We start from the raw sequence: 27,030 nt of genomic DNA, 5'->3' as shown, positions 1-27,030 counted from the left end.
AATACCACTAGTAATTCCACATTGTAAATAAGCAGAGTAGTACTACAGCTTTACCTCTCGGATGTATGTCGTTACAACGCATGCTTTTTCCACGCATGCCTTTACAACGCAGGTTTTACAACGCAAGTCGTTACAACGACTTGCGTTGGGGGGCGCTGGATAGTGAATAGGGAAGGTTTTGGATAGTAAATTAAACTATTCACTATCCTACAGCGCCCTCCAGCGCAAGTCGTTACAACGACTTGCGTCGGGGGGCGCTGGATTGTGAATAGGGAAGGTTTTGGATAGTAAATTAAACTATTCCCTATCCTACAGCGCCCTCCAGCGCAAGTCGTTGTAACGACTTGCGTTGTAAATCCTGCGTTGTAAAGGTACTGCGTGGAAAACGTTTTGTTTTAAAGGATGTTTCCCTTACCTCTCTTCCCAGTAGTAATTCAAAATTTGTAATCCTGTAAACCATGCTGCAAACTGCTTCTTTATTCATGTAATTCACAACACCATTCTAATTCCTCTATGCAGTGCTGCACCATTGCTATTTATTTATTATTATTTAGTGTTAGACTTGGCATCTGTTGGCATGTTTCCCCTGAGTTTTTGCTTTCTGCCCTCCCGGTTTTGATTCTGTTTTTGCTGACGTAGTGTTTCTGCGCACTTTTCGTACTGCTGATCAGTGGTAAAGTGCAAGTGCTCCTGTGGTAAAGCATGTTATGGATTGGTATTTCCATGATTGGCTGTTTGGTTTTCTTGTCAGTCCTTAGTAAAGTGCACTGAGTGTGCCAGGGCCTGGGAATCAAATGCTGCGTGTGGGCCTGCAGCACAGATTGTGCCACCCACATGAGTAGCCCAGAAAAGGTACCTCAGACCTGCCATTGCAGAGTCTGCGCGCAGTTTGTAACTGTCATGTCGACTTGGCCCGTGCACACACAGGCCAGTCCCTAACCTTCTCTGTTCTTACATGTTGGGCACCCCTAAGGTAGGTCCAAAGTACCCTTGTGGGCAGGGTGCAGTGTATGTGAAAGGTAGGACATGCCCTGGTGTGAGTGGCATGTCCTGATAGTAAATTACAGCCCATTTCGTTTTTCACTATTGCAAGGCTACCTGTTCCCCATAGGCAGAATGTGAAGTTTGTTTATAACATCTTATAAACATAAATGTCCCTGGGAACAAGGTGGGAAAATAACATTTAGTGTGCCTGAACTCAGAATCTAACAATGCATCTTTTAGTAAAGGTGATTTTTACATTCTGTGTTTGAAAATACCACTTTTAGGAAGTGGTATTTTCTTGCTCAGTCATCCCGTGTGACTCTACTGGAATGTGGATTGCCTGTCTGGGTTTTGGACGACATATGGCTAGGAAGCAAGTGTGGCTCCTGATAGTCTAGGTAGGTCAGGAAAGGGCTGGATAGACCTGGGCTGTGATGCACCTCAAAGGGCCTGATCTGCCTCTGACAATGTCGTCTCCACCCCCTACCAGGAAATCACACAAGAGAAGGCAGAACTGGTTCTGGCTGGGCACAGACACCCTCTGCCTAGAGGATCAAAGGATTTTTGGATACAAATACTGGTTCCCAGACTCCTGAACTTTAGAACTCTTTTGGATCAGGAAGACTGCCAAGAAGAAGAGCTGGAGAAGCTGTGTGCTTTGCGGTGTTGGCCAACAGTGTCTGCGTCTGTCTTGTGCAGTGAAAGGTCTGGACTGAACTTTCTGCAATCTATTTTTGTGAGTTTCTCCAAGGGCTTGAGGTAGAGCGTGCCCCCTGTTCAAGAAGTCTCAGGAACAGCAAAGACTTCAAGCTCATCCTCTTTCCTCAGCACTGGGGACTGTTTGTTTTGTGATGCAACAGAAGAAAAGCTACTCTACGACGTCTACAACGCCGCTGCCGACTCCTTGTCCTGAAGGGACTGCAGAGGGCACCGCGACCCTGGTCTCACCGACGATGCCTGCTGACGACGCCACCGAGCCGCTGCTCACACCAAGACCTGTGGGTATCGCACCCCGCAGCGCCTCTCTTCACGCTGAAGCCTGGGCACTGCAGAGAGCATCGCTGCAAAGCCGCACTGTGACCGTGATCTCACCTACGACGCCTGCTGACACCGCCACCAAGCTGTTGCTCGCACCGCGACCTGTGGGCACCGCACCGCCTCGCTTCACAACGAAGCCTGGGCCTCCCCGATGCTGCCGCTTCACGACAAAATTGCCACCGCTGCTTGCACCGTGGTTCGAGGCCTACCAACGCCGGCACCATCGACTTCTGTTCGTGAGCTGAAGACAGCACTTCAGCAACGACGACGCCGCTGCTTGCACCATGACCTGCCAGCACTGTGACAAGCACCGCCTTCACCTCGCACCGCAACCCTGGTCTCACCGACAACGCCATCTGACGCCGCGACCGAGCCACTGCTTGCACTGCGACCTGAGGGCACTGCACGCCGCACCGCTGCACTTTGCACTGCAGCACCCGACACCTGCCAACGCCAGCGCTCCTGATCCCAACAGAAAGGCTCTCGACCTGCAATGCGAATTACTTCAAGGGCCTCCTCGCCCTGCATCTCTAACAGGTACTATTTGCAGGTCTTCCCGACACCGTAGCTGGTCCGTGATGCCGCAACCAGCCTGAACTGTTTGGATTTGTTTGCACACAACGCTGTGATAGCCCCGGACGGAGCTATTGACATCAAGGAACTGTTTTTAAAGCTTATTTTCCTAACTGTAGATTTTTAAGTACTGTATTGTGGACTCTTATTCTTTTTGGTCTTGTAAATAAAAATATTGGCTATTTTTCTAAAGTGGTGTGGTGTCCTTTTGTGGTGCTTACACTCTATTACTGTTGGTTATGTGCAAATGCTTTGCACTCTGCCTCTAAGATAAGCCTGACTGCTCGTGCCAAGCTACCAAGCTGGTGAGCAGGGGTTATTTAAGGAGTGTAAATCCCTTATCCTGACTAGGAAGAAGGGTCCCTATTTGGACAAAGGTGCAACCCCATGCCAACTAGAGACCCCCATTTCTAACATTTAGGAAATGCCGCTAAATAAACAATAGCGCATTAATACAAAACAAGCTAACGAATAACAACAGTTACAAATGTATGCTCACATCAAATCTTTCTCTTATTTTTTCCATTCCAATATACAGTATTTTATATCGCTAATACAGGTCCCTTTACAACTCCACATACACACCCAGTAACAGGCAAACATACCACACCCTTTCATTGCTTCAGCAATTTCTTTTAAGCACTTATACTACTACTTGGATATTTTTAGAAAGAAAGAAATCTTATTTGCGACACCAATAGCTCTTAAATTAAATAAAGCGAGACCTATTGCATTGTAAATGCTTGTTTTATCTTGGACTGGCCACCAGGTGAATGTCCTACTGGGCCACTTATTTCTCTAAAAGTTCTTTCACACATTTTGTTATTTAAAAAAATATGAATTGTTCTAAGATGGGAGTCTGCCTATTTTGGAACAGGAAATTAAAAGTAAAAAAAAGAAATTAGCAGCTGCAGCACCTTGACACATAGATGTGCACGGATGGTGATACATACATGCTTATCAGACTGAGGTTGACCATAAAGTTAAAGATATATATAAATCAAGGTCACTGCGGTATCGTGACACTTATGTTTGCATGTGTGGTGACGCCTGTGTTCATAAAAGTCATAACGCCGAGGCACAAAGTTTTCTGCTTGTTCTGTTTCTTTTTGCTGATGCTTTTTAGTATTGCTGCAAGCACTGGTAAAGCCAAGGATTGGCTAATGCCTTTTATAAAAGGCCTGTTGCCTTTACAAGCGCTTGTTTTATTTGTTTTGGTGCTGTATATCCATTTTTATACCATATGTTGCAAAATGTTTGATAGTAGCATTAGAAAAGTAAGAAAAAAATGTAAGACAGAACAAATATATTTCTGATAGGTATTATCTTATTTCATAGACACCAACTGCTATCTCTTCTTTTACCTTAGGTGTTGCTTTTTTATTGGTGAACATACAAGATCTATCTTTGATGCAGAAAGATTTTGTTTTAGAAAAAATTGAGAAATTTATAGGCATTCATCGCAATAGCTTCTTACTCCTAGTTGCTGCTCTGCATGGAAGGGAAGAGTGGAAATGTATGTTCCACATTCAACAGAGGTGAGCAATAAAATTCGGAATGACAAAGTAAAACATGTTAAAATGTTTATCTATGTATTTTCAGAGTAAGAATTGTCCCAGTTAATTACTGGCATTCATAATTACTGAAAATCTTTTTTAAAAATCACTGTTTTTCCATGTATGGCAAATGTGCTCTCCCTTAGACAGAGCCCAATATAAAACATTTTTTTTACAACTTTCTTTTTCAAGTTTTTCCTTTTTCAGAAAACAAATGAAGAAACATTGCAGCAGCAGAAAAAGTTCTATTATCTTGCGTACATTAGCAGGAAGCCAAGCAGTTTGCACTCCTCCGATTATAGCGTTACAAATGACAATGACCTCTTACTGTCATTCTGAACCTTTCTAACATTCATTAACACTAGTATGCGGATGACAAGAAATTTTACTTGAAGATCTCCTCTCCAGATGATATTAAAACTTTAAATGAGGCTCTCTTGCAAACTCAACAATGGTTAGCCCAGAACCATCTTTTGTTGCATACTCTCAAAATTGAATTCCTATTGATTGCCCCCACAACCACGCTGCACCTACCCTGGACTGGCTGAAACAACTCACAGCTCTTAACTGCACCCCTCACTTGGTTGACTCCGCTAAATCGTTAGGTATTACCTTGGACAAATACCTTAATATGCAAGCTCACATGAGTGCCACTATTACGGGTGCCAACTTTAATCTCAACACCCTTAAGAAAATCAAGCCTTTCCTTCCGCCGGAAGACATACGTCCTGCAGTACAATCCCTGGTGATCTCACGACTGGAATATGGTCTAGTGACCCTTGCGGGGCTTCCTAAAGCGAGCTTGGCTCCTCTCAGAGCTACTCTCAACGCATCAGCCAGGCTCATCACAGGCTCCAAAAAACACAATCACATTACACCTGACCTTTTGTAACTTAACTGGCTGCCTGTTGAAGCGAGGATACGTTTTAAAATAGCCTGCCTAACGCATAAAGCTTTACAATACAACACTCCGACCTACCTGGCGAACAAACTTGCTCTTTCTGGCTCGGTTCACAACTTAAGAAGTACGTCTACCCGACTCTTGGAACCTCCCAAATTAAAAAAGAAAAGTGCGTACAAACGTGCCTTCTGTGGTTTTGCTCCTAGAATTTGGAAGGCTCTTCCTACTGAGATTTGAACCAATTCTTCCACTGCTTCTTTCAAGAAACAGGCCAAATGGCTTTTCCTCAGTGAACATAAACTGCATTACTTGTACTCTTTTTCATGTCCGCTTGTTTACAGATTTGACATTTATCCCAACATATCGTTCTCGATTTTCTTTTTATGCTTGTTTGGTAAATTGTCATTTTACGCTTGGGCCCTTCCGAAACTATACTAGCTGGGCCGACTGCAGATTTGTCATTTATTTAATTATGTTGTTCCGAGTCGATTTCGGATTGTTCTGCTGAATGTTACAGGAAATCTTTTGCACTCTATGGCTCGTCTGAAACTGAACTAGTGGGCCCACTACCCGGAGCCTGACCTTGATTGTTTATTCCATGTTGTTTTGACAGTTTTGACCTCCATTGTACTGAGTTTATTCATGCTTTCGCCTCGTTGTACAGCGCTCTGATACCTGGAAGGGTCATGTTCGCGCTTTAAAAAACTTTTCAAATAAATATATAAGGATAAATGAAAGGATTACAACAGACACATATGGTTAAATGAGGTCACACTGGCATTCTCTATACAATTACTGTTCTCCCGGCTCAATTATCCAGCCCACCGGGGTAACTCTCCCCTGATTCTGGCTCTGGTGGTCATTCTCATGAGCACTGGGGTCGAGGGCGGAGTAGCACAATATACGCCACTCGGTTAGGTCGGTCTGCACCTTGTCATCTCTACCATTTAATTTCATATAAGGCTCTTTGGCTAAAGCCCACTCTTGGACATACCTAAGCCATGCTAACATGTCTGGGCCTTTCTGTTCTATCCAGGTAATGGCATTGCTACATCAGGCCAGGACCAGCATAAGCTGAAGCAGTATAAATGCCATTTTTTGCTTCTTGGGTTTTCGTATATGACCCAGCAGGCACTGCAGTAGCTCCTCCAATAAGTGGAGGCCTTTTCTTTTGTTCACCTTTGCCACAACCTGGGGCCAGAATCGCTGCAACTCATGGCATGTCCAAGACAAATGTAAGAAGTCCGCCCATTCTGCGTCTCACTAAGGGCATGTATCTGCATGGTTCTGAGATATGCGTTTCAGCTTCAGCTTTGTGAGGTAGGTGCGGTGTAAGTAGTTATAGTGAATCAGTTTGTACCGTGCATTGCAGGAAACTTTGTGCATGAGCGTGCTAATGGCCGTCCAGGTCCATTTGTATGTTTAGATCCCCCTCCCATGCTGCTCTTGTCCGAGGGGGCGGACTGGATGAGTCTAACCTCATGGCTTTGTATAGGAGCGATATCAATCTACGTCTGGATCCACACGTGAGTAATATGTCCAGTGTGTAGGTCGGTCGTGGGATGCTGGGGCACTCAGGCCATGTTATTTTAGCGATCTACAGTATACCCATGTAGTGCAGGTAGTGTTCCTGCACCAGTGTGAAACCGTCACAAGCTTGTTCCTATGATAAGAAAGTTTTGTTCAGGTAGAGTTCCGCATGGGCATCACAGACCCTGTCTTTCCACGCCTTGGAAGGACATGTGTACACTCATATCTCATAGAGGAGCTAACATCCATATGGGAAGCTCCCTGTGGAACGGTGCATGTCCTAGCACCTTTTCCACGTACTGTTGCCATATATGCTCTGTATGACAGACTACATATGGCAGGTCTTCGTCAGTGCCCCTACCCTGTATCAGTGCTATCGGGAGAGTGTATGAGTGCGCCCGACTAGCCAATAGACGTAGTAATAGTATGAGTCGAAACGTGGACCCTCCATCCCCCCTCCTCATATCTACAAGTCAGTGTGTGCAGCGCTACTCTACTACGTCATCCCGCCCATAGCGTGGAGACAAGGATAATATTTAGCTGCTTGAAGATCCGATTAGGGATTGGGCCTAGTGAGTTCTGGAGCGCGTACAGGCAGTGCAGCAGCATCACCATTTTAGCCACTGCAAGCATGCCCATTAATGAGAGTGTCAATGTATTCCAGAAGGCCACAAAGCGTTGCAGAACGTCTATGACCCTGTCCACATTTAGGGCTAATAGCTGTGCATTGACAAGTGCCTACTGCACTCCAAGGTGCCGAAAGTGCACTTGCTCCTACCTAAGTCCCAGGTCCGGAAGACTTTCTAGGGGCAGAATGGCCATTCGGACCAAAAGAAAAATCTGAGATTTGTGCCAGTTAAGCCGCAGACCATACACCTCACCAAACTGCTCCATAAGCTGCAAGAGCCTGGGCAGGACCTCCTGTGGAGCTGCTACATAGAAGAGAGTATTGTCTGTGTATAGGGAGATCACGTGGCTTGTGTCTCCCACCTGGGTACCCCACTTCCCCATCTCCTCCCACACCCGCACCGCTAGGGGTTTTATGGCCTATGCAATAGGAGGAGGTAGAGCGGGCAGTCCTGTGCCCCTTTCCAGTGCCCATCCCAATAAGCGGGCTCTACCCACTCGCCCTCATGGTTCTGTGTACAGTATCTTAACCTAGCTGTGAAACTGGGGCCAAACCCTATGGTCTTAAGGACCTCAAACAAGTAACCCCAGTCAACCGTGTCAAAGGCCTTTGCTAGGTCTATTTACACAAGAGCGAGATCTGCATAATGTGGGTTAGCCGGCATAAGTTCATGCCAGTGTGGCTTCCAGCTTTGAAGCCACACTGATCTTCATGTATTTGGTATGTCATATACCGGGCGAGGCGAGTGGCAAGGCGTTTGCACAGGATTTTAACATCCGTATTGATCATGGTGAATGGGCGATAGGAGGAGGGATAACAGCTGTTTCCACCCGGTTTTAATATCATACAGATTTCGCCCTGCTTCATGGTGGGGGCAAGATTCCACGTTCAAAGGCCTCTGAGTAGACCTGCAGGACAGCCTTTGTCACGGTGGCTGAGTATGTGCGGTGAATTTCGGGTGGGAACCCATCCCCTCAGAGGCTTCTTGTATTTCCTCAATGGTCAGCTGTGCTTCGAGCTCATCAGATGCCTATGCAGGGGAGGTGTGCCAGGGCCTGCAAGTATGGAACATATCGGTCCTCACTTACTGCCGCGTCCACAGCATATACTGTCTGCAGGTGTCTTTGAAGCACCTGCAGGATAGCAGATCTGGTATATACTATCTCACCCGTCGGTGCATGGAGAGCAATAATTGGTGTTGGGGTCTGCTCTCTGCGGAGGATCCACACCAATAGCCGTCCCGACCTGTCCCTCTCTCTATGCAAGTGCTGTCGATACTGTTGGAGCGTGTATTTCTCTGATCTATCCCATATGTCGCTTATAGGCGCATATATCCCACTCTCAGGCTATGGCAGTTGAATCAGCACGTTCTGAGGCCTGTGCCTCCTCCAATGACAGCTCAGCTGCACCAGGATCCTGTTACAATTGCCTGCAAACTCCACGTTAGCCCCATGCAAGCCCCTCGCACCACAGATTTCAAGGCCCCCCATTCTGTGACTCTGCTTGTGCTTGCGCCCTTCCAATTTATTGTCATATATTCAGCCGAGACATGGGATATAGTCTCCTTTCCAATCGGATCTTCTAGGATATCCGCCAGCATTCGCCACGTTCTAAGAAGGTGGGCAGTGGGCCCCAACGGACTATGCAGCTTTTTGGGGAATGATCCGAAAGGAAATGGGCCAGATGGTCACTTCACCATTTAGGTCAGCCTCAGTCTGAGACTAAGGGCCAGATGTAGGAAGGCCATTACAGTCGGTAACGGCCAAAATTGTCCGTTACCGACCGGTAATAGCCTTTTCTGATGTAGGTGGTATATTTACCGATTCGGTAAATAACGAATCGGTATTTACCGATTCGGTATTTACTGAATCATCACTTACCGATTCGGTATTTACCGAATCGGTAAATGAGATGCAGGAAGCATTTTAAAGAGTGCTTTGTGCTTTAAAGATTTCCTTATTTACCACCAACTAATAGTTGGTGGTAAATAACGAATACCTGTGTAAATGCAAATCTGTGCATTTACACCTGTGCCATGTGACAGACATACATGCCCTTAGGGCATGTATGTGTTCCACACGTGCACACCAGCACTATTCAGGGGTGCAACAGGGTGTCAAAGTGCCACCCTGCCACCCTTGACTCTTTCCCAATTTTACCGAATCGGTATTTACCGATTCGACACCAGCTGGACTCAGGATTGGTGGCCCTCTTGTCTGGGACCTTTACCTACCCCTGGCAAGGAAGCCAAGAATCTGGGGGTCTGGGTTGATCCCAAACTCTCCTTTGACAGCCATGTCCACAAAGTAGTAGGGAAGTGCTTTGGGGTGCTAAAAACCTTAAATCGAACTCTAGACCTCCTCCCTCTAGAGGCCAGACGCACCCTGACCCAAGCACTAGTCACCTCCCGTATTGATTACGGAAATGTGCTACTTCTAGGGACAACAGAAAAAAATATGAAAAAGCTACAAGTCCTACAAAATACGGCAGCACGGTTGGTCCTCAGACTACCCAAAAGAGCTCCTTCTAAATCCACCTTGGATGCTCTCCATTGGCTCCCTATAAAAAAAAGGATCCTCTTCAAAGCATTGCTCATATGCTACAGGATTAATTCTATGAAAGCCCCTGAATACCTCAAGGACCTAGCCATACCCTATGAGCCTAATAGAGCACTTCGCTCTATGGGAACTGGTCTCCTCAAAATTCCTCGTATAAGGAAGGCCAGGATGGGAGGACGATCCTTTCGTGTGTTGGCGGCAAAAAACTGGAATGCCCTTCCCATGAACATCAGACTAGCTGGAACAGAAATAATTTTCAGGAAACTCTTAAAAACCTACCTGTACACCCTTTAATTTTGCCCTCCGTCTTGCAACTCTCTCCACAGCGCGGGGACACGCCAGGATGGCGTCACCAGGCGCTTTACAAACTCCTTTATTATTATTATTATTATTATTAGGAATGAATGGCAATTACCGATTCGGTAAATACCGATTCGGTAAATACTGAATCTTAACAATTCGGTATTTTTTACCGACATTTTATCTACATTGCATTTACTGATTCAAAAATACTGAATCGGTAAAATTCGGTATTTTCGAATCCGTAAATTACAATTACCTACACCTAGCCCTAAGACCGTGTCCAGCCTTCTGTGTGTGCCATGGATGGAAGAGACCGGATCATAGACGGTATCCCGAAGCGACGATACATAGGTGAAGTAGTGTGGCTCACTGGTTAGAGGCGGCAGACCCGAGAGCAGAGGACGGCCCGGGACCAGGGTTCGATTCCCGACGCAGCAGGTTTCTGGACCAGGGTCAGCGGACTCGATAATTCTCTCGCCTCGGTGCCCACTCTGATCAGCGATCACACTCGGCAACTCTGCGCACTAGCTTGCCTCATCTTCACTAACGGCCCCACCAGACCGCCGGGGATGCCTGGTCCCACCCTGGAGATACCCATTAAGGGACCATCTCTCAGGGAAGCCAGGAAGGGTTTCGCAGCGGTCGAAGCGCGGAGGTACCCCTTCGGGAGTGATTCCAGCGCTATATAAGCACACAATTAATTAATTAATTAATTGAAGCAACAAATTGGGGTTTTTGCCATATGCCCCACACCACCGATCATAAAAAAACAAGGGGTAGCCAGTGGTTTCACTTTTTTGAAGCACATTAGGGGAGTCCAGTTGCTAAGGTTTGGCTGCAGTATTAAATTATATTTCAAAGATTTTCATACTCCATCGTAATTTACGTCCTCTTACTCAATTGAAATAGGATCCCCATTCTACATTTGAACACCTTATCCTGAAGATGGTCTTACAGATGAAAACATGAATAAGATTAAAACGTCGAAATTTTAAGCCATATTCTTGTTTTAAGAAAAGTTTATTGGAAAGATTCATTGTATGTTCAATGATGTTCTCCTTACTCTAAATAGTCCGAAATGGGTTGTATCAAAAGTGTACATGGGAAATTGGTTGGTCGTTAAACAATCTATCTCAGCCACTTTTTGTATCTATGTGATTTGTGCCCTTATCATTGTAATGGATTTTCTACATTTATTTATTTATGCATTTTATAGAGCGCACAACTACCCGAGGGTGTCTCGGCGCTAGAGGACTGACGGAAAGATAGGTAGACACAGTGAATCACTGATTGAAAAGCCAGGTCTTTATCTGTTTCCTAAAAATGAGAAGGGTGGGGCTAGCCTTGATGTGTGAGGTAAGCCTATGCCAAAGTTTGGTGGTGGCACATAGAAACAATCTGTCGCCCCAGGAGGCTTTTTTGTGTGCGAGGAACATTAAAGAGATTGGCATTGGAGGAACGAAGTTGTCTGGGGGGATTGTAGGGTCAAAGAGACTGCTTCAGGAAATCGGGACCAGTGGTGTGCATGGCCCTATAAGCGATGCAGAGAGCCTTAAACTTAGATCTGCTTCTGATTGGTAGCCAGTGAAGTTGGCGGACTACATCGGAGATGGGCTTAAATTTAGGAGTACTTGTCAGCAGCCTAGCTGCTGCATTTTCAATCAGCTGGAGTTTTTTAAGAACTTTTTCTTGCGCATTGATGAATAGTCTGTTGCAGTAGTCCACTTTGGACATAACAAGTGTACTGATCAATGTTTTGGCGGCTGAGGATGGGAGGTATGGGAGGAGTTTCTTTATAATTTTGATGGAAGGGTATATGCCGCTGATGATACCACCAAATTTGCATGGGGCATGAAAGACAGTTTAGCGTCGAAAATTACTCTGAGGTTTCTAACCTTTGCAACTGGAGACGGGGTGTACCTAAGTCTGTTGGCTGCCATAGAGAGGACCATGATGGTGGGAAATTACCGAAGATCATAACTTCTGTCTTACTCGTATTCAGTCTCAGGGAGTTGTCAGTTATCATGGAGCTTATGGCAAGCATTCCCTTCTGGAAGTTGGCTGCAACCTTCGCACCATCGTTATGTATTGCTAACACTAGTTGGGTATCAGCGTAAGAGGTGAAGGCCAGGCTGTAGGTTTTGATGAGCCTCGCCAAGTCCAACACGTAGATGTTAAACAGTGTCGGACTTAGCGAGGATTCCTTGGGTACCCCGCATGGAAAAGAGAATGAGGGGGAGGTGAAAGTGCCAAGCGTGACTGATTGTGAACGATCAGCCAGGAATGACACGAGAAGGGCCCTGGCCCTCTGACAAATACCTAGTGCAGTGACACGCTCGGTCAGGGTATCGTGATTGACCGTGTCAAATGCTGCTGAGAGGTCCAGCAGGACGTGAACCGCGACTCCTCCAGCAGCCATGATTTTTTTTTATCTCATCCGATGCTTTGATGAGGGCGGTTTCCGTGCCATGTCCCCTTCTGAAGCCAAATTGGGTTTCATCTAATAAATGATGTTGCTCGATGAAACTTGCCAATAGGGGTTCATTACTTTCTCTGCAATTTTTGCTGGCAGAAGCAGAGAAGCAATGGATCTATAACTGGCTGTGTCATCTGGGTCTAGGTTGGCTTTTTTTATGAGGGGCTTGATGACCGTCTTCTTCCAGATGGAAGGATATATGCCGGTTTTGAACATCAAGTTGAGTATTTTAGCCAGATTAGATCCTATGATGTCAGGGTTAAGTTTAAGGGTGGCAGGAGGGCATGGATCTTCGGGGGATACTGATTTCATGGAAGTGATGAGATGTGAGATGAGGTCAGGGGGGACTTGGTTGAATTCTTCAAAGGTCGGGTTTGGAGAGTGTGTGATAGTGTGTTCTCGGATAACTGGGGAGCCTATTGGTATGCTGGATTCGTTGGGGTCCGCCAGGGGAGTAAGCGAGGTATTATTGAGAGTAAAGTTGTTGTAGATGGTGCAAACTTTCTCTTGGAAATATGTGCCTAATGAGTTACAAAGTGTCTGAGTAGCGGTGATAGGGGGAGTTGATCCCTGCCCAGCAAGTTTAGAAACCACTTGGAACAGTTGTTTGGCCGGGTTTTTTGTAGAATCAATTTGGTTACAATAAAAATTACTTTTGGCTGTAATCAGGAGGCGTTTGTAATTAGCAAGGGATTGTTTCTAGAGGGCTTTCTTGGGGGGATCATAGTGTAAGCGCCTATCTGCGTTCTAGATGTCGTCATTTTTGCTTTTTGCACCTTAGGGCCTCCGAGAACCAAGGTGCAGAGACTGAGGCTCGGTTATTAGACCTGCGTTTGATGGGTACCGACTTGATGACCGCATCATTTATCCAGCGCGTGTATATAATAGCCGCTGAGTTAGGGTCAGTCGGGGGGAGGTCAGGCTGATTTGTGAGTAAGGAAGAATGAAATTCCAGGGGATCAATGTTACTCCAGGCTTTGAACTGTCTAGGGAGTGAGGGTTTTAAGAGGGGGAGGGATTATTGCTATGTTGGATGTCAAAGAGGACTGCATATTGGTCTGTCCAAGGTAGCAGTAGAATATTTCCTAGGTCAAGACGTTGATGATTAGAGAAGATTCCATCTAGAGTATGTCCAGCAGAAGGAGTGGGGGAGGTGACAATTTGTGTGAGGCGAACCGCCTCTAGTTCGGCCAGTAGTGTTATTGTTTCTTGGTCGTCCTGTGACTCCAAGTGAAAATTGAAGTCTCCTAAGATGGAGAAGTTATTTTCACCTGCAACTAACTCTAGTAGGTCGCCTAAAGAGGACAAGAATTCTGCACATGATCCTGGGGTCTATATAGCAAAATACCTCTGAAAGGCGGGAATAGTGGGATTATAATGGAGAAGTAGCAGGCTTCGCAGATATTGGTGGGGGCTAGTTCTACTTTGATGAGATAGTATTCTCGGTAAATAATTGCAAGTCTCTCCCTTTTTAATTTTTTTATCTATCAAATCTGCAGACCGCGTATCCTTCTGGCATTGCTGTGCTGAAGTCAGGCCCAGCAGCCGGATCACCCCAGGTTTCAGTTATCATTAGGATGTCTAGTTTCTGATTCTCAATAAAAATCTGGATTTCATATTTGTGTTTTGGTAGGGAGCGAGCGCTTATCAGAGCCAAGTGAATGTTTGTAAATGAGGGGGTGTTGCTGGCTGAAAAATTAGATGCCTGGTGAATGTCCAAGGAGAAGCTGCAGTTAGGGCAGCACATCGTGTGTTGATAAACTGGTTTCCCAAGTTCAAAACTGGGGCACTTGGTAGGATAGTTGCAGGGGGATCGTATGGTTGCAATTTGTTTGTGCGTATGCAGTAGTTGCTTATTGCAGAGTAATCGGCCGGGCTGACCGTGGGGGGTGGCCCTGGGCCCGGTCCAGGCACGGACGGGCGCAGACGGACTTGCCTTTGGGGCGCCTTCGGCGCACCGCCGGTGCGCCCGCTGAGTGCGTCCGCCACGAGAAAGGAAAGGCATAGCCTGCTGACCTGCAAGAGAGGAGGAAGTATTAATCACTTCCGGGGCGCCTTCCCTCCACAAAAAACTGAATAAATTAGCGGTGGACCGTGGAAGGGGGTGCTAATGAGGTAAGACCAGCTTGACTAAAAACAGTGTGGGTTTTAAAAATACATTGCGTGAAATCACATTAACAACAATTCTCATTAATACCTATAGGAGCCCCTTGCCAGGCGCTCCAGCGTTTCATCGCTTCAGTAGTCGTTTACCGTGCTATTTGTAGTTTGGGTCGGGCAGAGCAACTAGCCTACTGACCTGCACGCCTCAAGAGAGGAGGAAGCATTAATCACTTCCGGGGTGCCTTCCCTCCACAACAAACTGAATAAATCAGCCGTGGACCGGGGAAGGGGGTGCTAATGAGGTAAGAACAATATGACTAAAAACAGTGTGGGTTTTAAAAATACAGTGCGTGAAATCACAATTACAACAACTCTCATTAAAGCCTATAGGAGCCCTTTGCCAGGCGCTCCAGCGTTTCATCGCTTCAGTAGTCGTTTACCGTGCTTGACGAGTCCACCTGAGTGTGGTGTTACGAGGCTATTTGTAGTTTGGGTCGGGCAGAGCAACTAGCCTGCTGACCTGCGCGCCGCAAGAGAGGAGGAAGTATTAATCACTTCCGGGGCGCCTTCCCTCCACAACAAACTGTATAAATCAGCTGTGGACCTTGGAAGGGGGTGCTAATGAGGTAAGAACAGCGTGACTAAAAACAGTTTGGATTTTAAAAATACAGTGCATGAAATCACATTTACAACAATTCTCATTAAAGCCTATAGGAGCTCTTTGCCAGGCGCTCCAGCGTTTCAGCGCTTCAGTAGTTGTTTACATTGCTTGACGAGTCCACCTGAGTGTGGTGTTGCGAGGCTATTCGTAGTTTCAGTCGGGCAGAGCAACTAACCTGCTGACCTGCGCGCCGCAAGGGAGGAGAAAGTATTAATCACTTCCGGGGCACCTTCCCTCCACAACAAATTGAATAAATCAGCGGTGGAATGGGAAAGGGGGTGCTAATGATGTAAGAAAAGCGTGACTAAAAACAGTGTGGGTTTTAAAAATACAGTGCGTGAAATCACATTTACAACAATTCTCATTAAAGCCTATAGGATCCCTTTGCCAGGTGCTCCAGCGTTTCAGTGCTTCAGTAGTCATTTACCTTGCTTGACGAGTCCACCTTAGTGTGGTGTTGCGAGGCTATTTGTAGTTTTGGTCGGGCAGAGCAACTAGCCTGCTGACCTGCGCACCGCAAGAGAGGAGGAAGTATTAATCACTTCCGGGGCGCCTTCCCTCCACAAAAAACTGAATAAATCAGCGGTGGACCGGGGAAGGGGGTGCTAATGAGGTAAGACCAGCTTGACTAAAAACAGTGTGGGTTTTAAAAATACATTGTGTGAAATCACATTAACAACAATTCTCATTAAAGCCTATAGGAGCCTCTTGCCAGGCGCTCCAGCGTTTCAGCGCTTCAGTAGTCGTTTACCTTGCTTGACGAGTCCACCTTAGTGTGGTGTTGCGAGGCTATTTGTAGTTTTGGTCGGGCAGAGCAACTAGCCTGCTGACCTGCGCACCGCAAGAGAGGAGGAAGTATTAATCACTTCCGGGGCGCCTTCCCTCCACAAAAAACTGAATAAATCAGCGGTGGACCGGGGAAGGGGGTGCTAATGAGGTAAGACCAGCTTGACTAAAAACAGTGTGGGTTTTAAAAATACATTGTGTGAAATCACATTAACAACAATTCTCATTAAAGCCTATAGGAGCCTCTTGCCAGGCGCTCCAGCGTTTCAGCGCTTCAGTAGTCGTTTACCTTGCTTGACGAGTCCACCTGAGTGTGGTGTTGCGAGGCTATTTGTAGTTTGGGTCGGGCAGAGCAACTAGCCTGCTGACCTGCACGCCTCAAGAGAGGAGGAAGTATTAATCACTTCCGGGGTGCCTTCCCTCCACAACAAACTGAATAAATCAGCGGTGGACCGGGGAAGGGGGTGCTAATGAGGTAAGAACAATATGACTAAAAACAGTGTGGGTTTTAAAAATACAGTGCGTGAAATCACAATTACAACAATTCTCATTAAAGCCTATAGGAGCCCTTTGCCAGGCGCTCCAGCGCTTCAGTAGTTGTTTACCTTGCTTGACGAGTCCACCTGAATGTGATGTTGCGAGGCTATTTGTAGTTTCTGTCGGGCAGAGCAACTAACCTGCTGACCTGCGCGCCGCAAGGGAGGAGAAAGTATTAATCACTTCCGGGGCGCCTTCCCTCCACAACAAATTGAATAAATCAGCGGTGGAATGGGGAAGGGGGTGCTAATGATGTAAGAAAAGCGTGACTAAAAACAGTGTGGGTTTTAAAAATACAGTGCGTGAAATCACATTTACAACAGTTCTCATTAAAGCCTATAGGATCCCTTTGCCAGGTGCTCCAGCGCTTCAGTAGTCATTTACCTTGCTTGACGAGTCCACCTTAGTGTGGTGTTGCGGGGCTATTTGTAGTTTTGGTCGGGCAGAGCAACTAGCCTGCTGACCTGCGCGCCGCAAGAGAGGAGGAAGTATTAATCACTTCCGGGGCGCCTTCCCTCCACAACAAACTGAATAAATCAGCGGTGGACCGGGGAAGGGGGTGCTAATGAGGTAAGAACAGCGTGACTAAAAACAGTGTGGGTTTTAAAAATACAGTGCGTGAAATCACATTTACAACAATTCTCATTAAAGCCTATAGGAGCCCTTTGCCAGGCGCTTCAGCGTTTCAGCGCTTCAGTAGTCGTTGACCTTGCTTGACGAGTACATAAATTGTACTCTGGAAGTATACACCCAATTTGTTTTTGTTTTGTGTGACTGTTGATATAGCTATAGTTGAATAGCAGTGGTAGGCTTGGTCAACCAGTAATGCAGGGGTTCAGGGAAGGGCTGGTTAGCACCGCGTGTCTATCAATCGTCCAAATCAGTAATGGATTCAGTGTATTAGATTTGGTGGATTGACTGATCCCTATTGATTCCTGTTCACTGATAACGACCAAACAGCTCTGTGATAAAACTGGGGGGTCGGGGCTGGGGTATTAAACCAACAACTGCTGCCAAGCGTTGTACTAGGGGATATTGAAAGTGGCAGAACTTGTATAGCCAATATAGAACAGGAGATGGGGAATTCTATCGCTCCAACTGGAACTAATCCTGCAATTGGTGAGGCTGGACTACATCCCCAAGAACTAGCCCCTCTCCCTATTAGCTTCGAAACCCCCTGGACTGTTAGATAGCCGTGAACTAGAGGTAACTGTTGGGAGAGGTTTGGAAGTGCGATCAGGTGGTCCCAGAATTTTGTTCTGGAATATTGCGGGCCTGGCGACCAAATTAGATCTGCCCGATTGGGAGACTACATCGACTCCCATGAGATCTGTTTATTTCAAGAAACTTGGGCCCTAAATCCCCTATATAGAGTAGGATTCATGGCATATTGCGAAGCAGCAGTGAAGGGCCCTAGGGGCAGAACTTCGGGGGGGTTATGTATATGGGTGGGAGCACACTTAGGATGTACGATAAAGAGAGTAGAATCTAACTCTCCTGATATTATATGCATTCTGCTGACTCATAGAAACCTACCAAAACTGGCCATTATAATGGTTATTCTCGCCCAGTTCAGCATGGTGGGACATCCCCGACGTTAGACTGTCTGGCAAGCCTCCTTAATTCACTCTCGAGGAATGTGTACTTTTTAATTGGTGGGGATTTTAATTGCCACTTTGAACCTCTCAATGGTCTTATTAAACCTATTACTAGCGACGAGGATTCAAACTGGTCGATCCCAGTACCTAACACATGCTAACCTGACTGCCTCCCTTAATTCCCCCAGAGACCTCCTCATGATTATAGATTCCCTTTCCACTACTCAGGCTGTTGACCCCTTAGTGGAAACCCAGGAGTTATGTGATGGAATATCGACCTTTTTCCATTCTAAAATCGTGGACATCTATGAAACCCTTGAATCCCTCAACCTTGAGCTGGGATCCCCCTTTTCCCCTGCCATTCCCACGGTGGGGTGCCAGGCTGATGAACCCGCTCCTAGCCTCCTGAATTTCCCTCTCCTTACTCTGTAACGGATCAATCAGCTTCTTGATACCACTAAATCCGGTTCCCCTCTAGATCCCTGTCCGCTTAGGGTTCTGAAGGCTTGTAGGGAAGTGGTTATTCCTCCTATTATGGAGGTGATGAACTCTGCAATCACGGAGGGAATCTTCCCTCTTTCATGGAAAATGGCGGTCGCCAAACCCCTTCTGAAAAAGGCCACTCTGGACCCTGGGGTACTGAAGAATTGTCGGCCAATTTCCCTTCTACCTGCCCTGCTAAAATCCTTGAATCACATATCAATCGTCCCCTCAGCTCTTTTTTGGATGACTCCACCTTCCTAGATGCGTCACAACACGGCTTTAGAAAATCACATAGCACCAAATCTGCCCTCACCGTGGTCATCAATAACATCCGCTTGAAGGTTGACAAGGGCTATACTACCCTTTTGGTCCTGCTTGACCTCACGGCGGCATTCGATACCCTGTCTCCCTCTATCCTGGTCACTCGTCTTAGGGAGATAGGAGTCGGAGGTCCAGCCTTAAGCCTTTTGGCCTCCTTTCTCAACCAAAGAGAACAAAGGGTGAAGCTGGGCGAGTTCCTTTCCCCACCAAAACCTGTGCAGTGTGGGGTCCCCCAGGGCTCCGCATTAAGTCCCACACTCTTTAACATCTATGTTGCCCCACTTGCCAGGGTTGTGAGATCGTTTGGGCTTGAGGTGTTGTCGTATGCCGACGACACCCAAATTATGGTTTCTTACCCAGTCTGTGAAGTACTCAGCCCTGAACTTCAGGAACTGTACGGAGGCGGTATCAAAATGGATGATCCAGAACTTCCTGAAGTTAAATGGGGAGAAGACGGAGGTCTTGATCTTCGGGGGTAATCAGGACATCTGGTCAAAGGATTGGTGGCTAGTTTCCCTTGGGGACTGCCCCCTACCCCGCCAATTTGCCAGATATCTCGGGGTTCTAATAGATACCTCGCTTTCATTCAACCGTCAGGTCAGCAGGACTGTTTCGACCTGCTGCGGTATCATTCGGATCCTTAGAAAGATCGCTCACTATCTCTCCCCCGATTCTCGGAAGCAAGCCGCCGTGGCACTTGTCTCTTCAAGACTGGACTACTGCAATGCATTGCATGTGGGTATTAACAAGAGTCTTATCCACCGCTTGCAGATAGTCCAGAATGCAGCGGCTAAGATGGTCCTCAATCTTTCCAGATTGTCCTCAGCATATTTGGCTGCCCATCCAGTCTAGGATCTCTTTTAAGATACTATGTCTTGTGCATGGTGCTTTGTACGGTACTGGCCCAGAGGATATCAGGTCCCTCCTCCACTCTTACTCCCCCACTAGAGTTCTCCGCTCATCTAATAAAAAACTTGTCCTGGTTCCCAGATTTACAAAGCAACATGGGAAGGTAGAGCCTACTCTATCTTAGCTCCCAGGTTATGGAACTCGCTTCCCCCTGAACTTGCAGGGCAACCCTCCCTTGTGCTTTTCCGTAAAGCTTTGAAGACCTGGTTTTTTACTGAGGCATACCCGTAATGGTGCACTAAGGGAATTACAATCTTGATGACCTGTTTGGCGCCTTGATGCCCTTGGGTTAAGTTGCACTGTATGAGTCTCCTTTCATTCATTCATTCATACCCGATAAGGGGGTGGACACCACTTGTCTTCCAATTGACTTCTCTTACCCTCTCTTTTTCCTTGAGGGCTTGTAACGGACGGTTTCAGGGTGATAATCCAGGGCATTCTACCTTTGAGAGACCTGGCCAGGCATCAGTTATTGATTATATTTTATTAAGTGTCGAAATCTGGCATGACCTTGCAAAGTTTAGCGTTGATTCCCGCCCTGAAAGTGACCACAATCCTTTGGTCGCATTGCTAGATTTTCACATGGCAGAAACAGAACAAGGTCTTGATAACCCCTTCCAAGACAATTTAGTCGCTACTGAAGGAGGGAGAAGTGTCCGTTGAGGTACCATAAACCAATCCCAGGAAACAATGTCAAATTTGTACAATAGTATTATCCCTCTCCTAGAAAAGGCAAGCCTTGTATCTGGAAAATACTGCCAACGTAGGACCCAGCAATGACTTAATGGGAATTCATCAGGATATGATTGCAATCCTGGTGGATTTTTTTTATAGTACCAGGTCTTTTAAGTGTAACCACAGTAGTGATAAAAACCCCTGGTACAGCAGGAGCTGTAGGGAAGCTAAGCGAGCCCTGCTAACATCCCTCAAGGGGGGCGATAGCTTGTGTATTAGGGAAGCTCAGGCTTTTTTTAAGAAAACCCCTCTCTAAGCAACATCCGAATGGGAATTAGATAGATGGCAGGATATTAAGATTGCCTTGGACTCAAAAGACATAAGAGGATTTTGGTGTTTAGTCCACACTGGTAGAACCGAGGGTAGGACTATTATTGAGCCAAATATAGCTGAGGAATCATGGCGTCTTTATTTTATGGAGTTATACTCAAGCATGCCTACTGGATCAAGAGTGTGATATCACGGTGTGTAGTTTTACCCTTGATTTTTTAGGGGACATACCCCCTTGTACCATGGCTGAGGTACTATCTGCTTTAGCCAAGTTATTACCTAATAAAGCACCAGGATTAGATAGAATCCTTGGGGACCTGTATAGAAACGAAAAGGTAGTGTTGGCCCTTTATCTCGTATCACTTTTTAATGCAATTCTTCATGGCCTCCCAGCCCCCTCTACGTGGGCTGGTGCAGAGATTATCCCTATTCACAAAAAAGGGTCCCCCATTGAACCTGCTAATTATAGGCCAGTTAGTCTTATTGACGTAACACAAAGAATCTTTGCAGGGGTGTTACTGGGAAGATTGCAGGAATGGATGGAAGACCATGATGTCTTAACCCCACTGCAAGCTGGCTTTAGAGTAAAAAATTCAACCGTAGATCAGTTGTTTAGGCTACAGCTGATCCATTGGAAGCACGTAGTGTGTGCTTGCGCCAACCCTCTTCTCCCTCTTTCTCAACGGGTTAATTGAAGATTTACTTGCCGTTAAGGATATAGACTCCCCAAAACTAGCACTTCGTAAATTCCCCACACTAATGTTTGCGGATGACACCCTGTTCCTCTCGAAATCACCAATGGGTATGCAGCGTGTGTTAACGGAATTTAGCCGGTTTTGCAAAAAGAGGAACCTTGTGGTAAACATAAATAAGACGAAATACATGGTCTTTATTGCAAACTCCATAAATTGCCCACACCCAATGATGGATGGTAGACCTCTGGAGAGGGTGTCTATTTTGGATTACTTGGGCCTCACTTTAAATGATAAAATGGGGTGGGGACCCCAAATCAATAAGGCCAATTTGAAGCTAACCCGGCTGTTGGGGGAATTTTAAAAGTCCATAGGAGCTGCGTTTTAAAGGTTATAAGGCCACCGCTAGAAATCTACAAAGTCCAAGCCAGGGCAGCCACCATCTACGGGGCAGAATTGTGGGGGCACAGTCCATCCAGTGCCCTCACTATAACTGAAAATAATTTTATTAGACAAATTCTGGCCCTGCCAAAAAATACACCCCTAGTACCACTGAGGATGGATTTAGATATCCTCCCAATCGCGGATTTAATCTCCTCACGTCCGTTGCTATATTGGCGACGGCTGTGGAGTACCCCCGAGTTGGGTCACTATAGGGAGGAACTAAAAGTGGTATTGTCATCTCTGGGGGTTTGTAGTATACCCTGGTTGTCCTTTGTTAGGGATTCTTTTCCTGCAATTGGAAGAGAGGATTTATGGACCAATGCTGAAGAATCCTGCCCAGCTACTTCTAAAAAACCTTGACAAATGCCGTGAAAGAGCACAAATTGACTAGCATTTTACAGGCAGTAAACCCTTCGAGCTGAACATTGGGTTTTGGGATTTTAAGCTCCAATATAAATACGAGTTGGTGCTGGACTCAATACAACCGCCATTAGCTAAGACGTTGTTTTTGCAATTTAGGTATGGGATGCTTCCCCTTCACGCCATAACCAATAAATGGGCGGGTGTAACCCACCGCCTATGTCCTGGATGCCTAGTGGAGGAAGAAACAGCGACTCATGTTACGCTCGTCTGCTCGGAATACAAACAGGCGAGGTCCAAATGGGTTATACAACTTTATAGAAACCTGGGTATTAGGAACTATTGTATATTCTTTAGGATCCTAAAATCTGATACTAACCCGGTGTTTGTTGTTGCAATTTCAAAATTTATTTTTGCTATGTGATCTAAACGAAGGCACCTACTAAAAATCTGACCTGATTTCAAGCAACATCTAGCTCTTTCCTGTTACCTGCCCTGATTATGGAGTATGTAAAAACCAAGACTGTAAGTCAGGTTATGGGAGTTATTTCTATGTGAGAGATAGAAATACCTCCCAGCTGTCTGGCACCTTGGATCCTGGGCTTTATAAAAATAACAGATGTGATTAACTACTTTTTATATATTTTAGCTTAAATTATATTCTTAATGTATGTTTCAATTCTTTATATTTCCCATAATGACGGTTTTGTATTCCCCTTCTTTTATAGTGGCTTTCTTATGTCTACAGGTCTATATTCCAGTGTTCATGATGATCTTGTACGTTCCCTTTTTGATTTTTTATTGTGCTGTAAATTGTATTGTGCTTTTATGGCTGTAATAGCTGAAATAATTTTTTTTTTTTTTCAGAACAAAATTTTATTGAGCTGTTGCAAAAGTAACATAGAATCTACAGCATTCCGAAGACCCGGATGGGCTGTGAGCATAAAGCAACAATCACATTGCAAGCAAGTCAATTGGTCTTTTTAAATTTAGAAACTAACCCCAAGGCCCCCCTCCCTCCATCCCCCAACTTTCCCCTCCCAGATCCCCCCCATCCCACCCTCTGCACAGCGTCTAACAGTCCACAAATAAAGGCATAGCAAAATACAATGTGTGTGTGTTCCTCATCACGCGGGCTCAATGTCTAATTGTCTTTCATCAGGTCCATCATGTGCTGGCGGCTCCAACCACAACCCCCTGTAGTCCGCCCACCTCTTCCAGATTTTATAATGTTTCCGGGGGCAGCCCCTGGCCTCGAAGATCGGGCGCTCCAATCCCATAGAAAAGTCAAGTCCCCTTTTCCACACACCCAATAAGGGGGCTCTGGGGTCTTTCCAGGCACGGGCCACGTCTCTTTTGGCCACCATGAGGCCTAACAACAGTAAATGGCGTTTATAAAGATTTCCTCCCACCTGTTCCAGGATATGAAGGAGGCCCAGTTGCGGCGTGCGGGGTAAGTCCCAGCCCAGCACCTCTGACAGACAGTCCCACACTCCTGTCCAGAACCTCTGTAGACCATCACACGCCCAAACTGTATGCAAAAACGTGCCCACCTCTCTGCCACACCTCAGACAATCAGGAGACGCAATCAAGCCCGCCTTCCAGAGACGGTCCCTGGTATAGTACGCCCTGTGTAGGTATTTGAACTGAATAAATCGCAGCCGTACTGCGACGGCTGCCCCTCTGGGGGCCTCGAGCGCCTCTCTCCAATCTTCCTCCTCAAAGGCTCCTAATTCATTTTCCCACTTCGCCCTCAGGGTATCCAAGGAAGTTGAGCAATGTGTGACTAGTGTCTGGTAGAGTGCTGAGATCTTCTTGCTTTCTAATTCCCCCATGAATACCTTAGCCTCCAGGGGACTAAACTCGGGCAGGGAGTCGAGGTTTCTCAGGGCCGGAGCAATGGCGTGACGGAACTGCAGGTATCTATAAAATTGGGTCTGGGGCATATCATACTCCTCGCGGAGCTCCTGGAATGACTTGAGGGTCGTGCCCTTAACCACATGTCCAACGGCCGAGATGCCAATCGCATCCCAGGCCCGGAAACCATGCAGGGACTGCAGTCCCGGCAGCTGTCCATTCTGCCACAATGGGGTCTCCCTCGTCAGCCTATTCCACCATCCCATTCGACGAAGCGCACCACGCCAGATCCGGAATACTATTTGCGTGACCACCGGAAGCTTCTTCCTTTTAGCAGCCGAATACAGTAGAGTGTGCAATGTGTCCGGTCCATTATGTAGCGCTCCAGGGAATAGGCCGGATCGCCTCGGTCCCCATACCACCATTCATTCAGTATCAACAGATGGGAGGCCTGATAGTAGGACAAAATGTCTGACGTTGCCAGGCCGCCGCAGTACGTGGAGAGAAAGTGAAATAAAGTTTTTGATGATGATGATATATTGATCTTAATGAAAATCAAAAAACTCTTTTGCTAAATTCATTTGCCTGAAGTCACTCTTTAGGGCTTCATTGATACAGTTTGTTGAATTATAAAAAAATCTTATAAATAAATCCCTTGTTGACATGTTTACTCTATCTTGATATGGGTGGAAGATTGGCAAGTGTCCAGCCTCTGAGTCAGGTGTCTATCTCCCTATAATCCATAATTGGGAAGAAGACTGTTTTTTCCATTTTTTTCAACAACAATTTTATTGATGTTGCAACATTTACAACAAACAAATCAGTGCAAGCCATTAAAGGGATTAGGTACAAGATAAGACCATCACAGTTTTGTCCAAAGTATCTAACAAATTCCACTGCTGCAGCAGTCTATAGTAACTGTAACATTTACCCCAGATCTTACTGTAGTTTTGGGGACATCTTCTTCTTTCGTAGGTGGACTCCTTCAGTTTCGTACATCAATCCATGGCTGTGTGCCATGCTGTCAGCTAGGGTGGTTTGGGAGAGTTCCAACGGCATGCTATGTCCCTCTTTGCGATCAGGGTCCACAGGCCAATCAGTGTGCGATCCTCCTGAAGGTCCCAGGTCCTCCAAAAGTTCCAGCAGTGCAATACTGGGCGTGGGTTCAGTAGGTCTCTCCAGCATGCGTGATGAGGTGGAGAAAATAGGCCCCTAGTCGTGCCATGTGCCCATGCCATTAGCCCCATCCCACGGGGTCTCTAAAGTGAGTTTCCTGTCCCAAACATCCTGTACTGGGCTGACCTCCAGGCCTGAGGCACTGCCCTGGACATACCTGGGAGGGCGCACTGGACTGGGGACCCGTACATGATCCCTATAACATTATTGCAACTTAGAAAGGAAAGCTCAGTACATAAGACAGGGTCTGACCAACCGCCGTTAAACCAGTCATTCAATACTAGCATCTGCGTGGCACAATAATACAAACGCAGGTCACCCATACCCAGCCTCTCATCGAAGGTAGATTGTGTGGACTTATGAATGGTGATGCAGGAGTTTGATTTCCTCACAGAAATGCATGAATTCTAGCCTCCAGGGTTTAAAACCAGGGGGCATATTTGACTTTTGAGGGACAGGGTAGTAAGTCACCTTGCTGCGCTGCCCTCCATCACAGGGAAAGGGCAGAAATGAGCTGCATTTATCCAATGCGGCGCATTCCTCTCCATTTCCCTTTTGCTAGTGCCGTTTTGTCAGCCTAGAGCCAATACAGGTGCCTATGTTGTAGGCAGGATTGTTTTTGTGCCGGGACGGGCACCTTCCTGCACAAAAACAATCTTGAGAGTTTTTTTTCCTGTTTCTATATGTGCTGCACAATGCAGCATACTTAGAAAGAGGAAAAACGAGGAGAAATAAATATATTTCTCTTTCCTATTCCATCTACGCTATCAGAAATGAACATGAATGCGACAAAGTTAGGTGATGAAAAATCTTGACCGTCTTATTTGCTGAATATACTGTATTTGTACTTCTAACCTTGCACTCTACATTAAATTGCTGAGGAATATACTGCCATAGAAACACGCTAATGTTAAACACAAGTAAAACTAAATTCATAGATATGAACTAGAAGACCCCACTGAAACGACCATATACTGTAAACTGTGCTCCACAAGAAAGATTCCCAACCTTCGACTATCTGTAATAAGGCTTGATAACAAGTTGTCATTGGCCCAACAAAAACACAGGCTAGGAAGTGCTATGAAACAAAATGTGAGAGATGCTGCAAACATAACCTTCAGGAATACTCAGTCTCCTAGATATATAGAGGATGAAGGTCGTGTTAGCAACATAGGAGCAGAACTATAGGGCTACCAAAAAATGCCTGAGGTACAGAAGATAGAAAATCCTTTTATGAGAAAATTCTTCTTCTTGGGCTCTGGCACCCCACTAAAGACCTTAGGACTGGAACTTGGGCAGAATCCCACAGAAGATGTCATTCAGTTGCGACAAGTCCTGCTCTGCGCTAGGGTGCATGCGAACCCCCATGCCTAGGTGTACCCAAAGTCTTTGTACAGTATTATGAGAAAGGAAGCATCTAACAATAGCTGTTAATAAGGCCTTAGAAATAATGATTGACTGCAGCGAATCGCGTGAGGATCCTAGAATGCACCTAGATCAAGGAAAATGAATGGCAAATGAAAGTAAATATGGTTTTTAGCACCACTAGAG

General features: G+C 46.1%; 1 protein-coding gene across 1 annotated transcript in view; it reads left to right on the top strand.

Annotated features, from left to right (window-relative positions):
- Positions 1–27,030, top strand: part of CUNH1orf146 (chromosome unknown C1orf146 homolog) — a 277,504-nt gene that overhangs the window by 12,939 nt on the left and 237,535 nt on the right. Inside the window, exon 2 of the mRNA XM_086951668.1 lies at positions 3,965–4,133. Coding sequence (XP_086807794.1) covers positions 3,965–4,133 — 169 coding nt within the window. The remainder of the gene's footprint in view (positions 1–3,964; positions 4,134–27,030) is intronic.

This window comes from Lissotriton vulgaris, unplaced genomic scaffold (assembly GCF_964263255.1).
Source record: "Lissotriton vulgaris unplaced genomic scaffold, aLisVul1.2 SCAFFOLD_1729, whole genome shotgun sequence".
NCBI classification, from domain to species: Eukaryota; Metazoa; Chordata; class Amphibia; order Caudata; family Salamandridae; genus Lissotriton; species Lissotriton vulgaris.
This window is presented reverse-complemented; position numbering and strand designations above follow the sequence as displayed.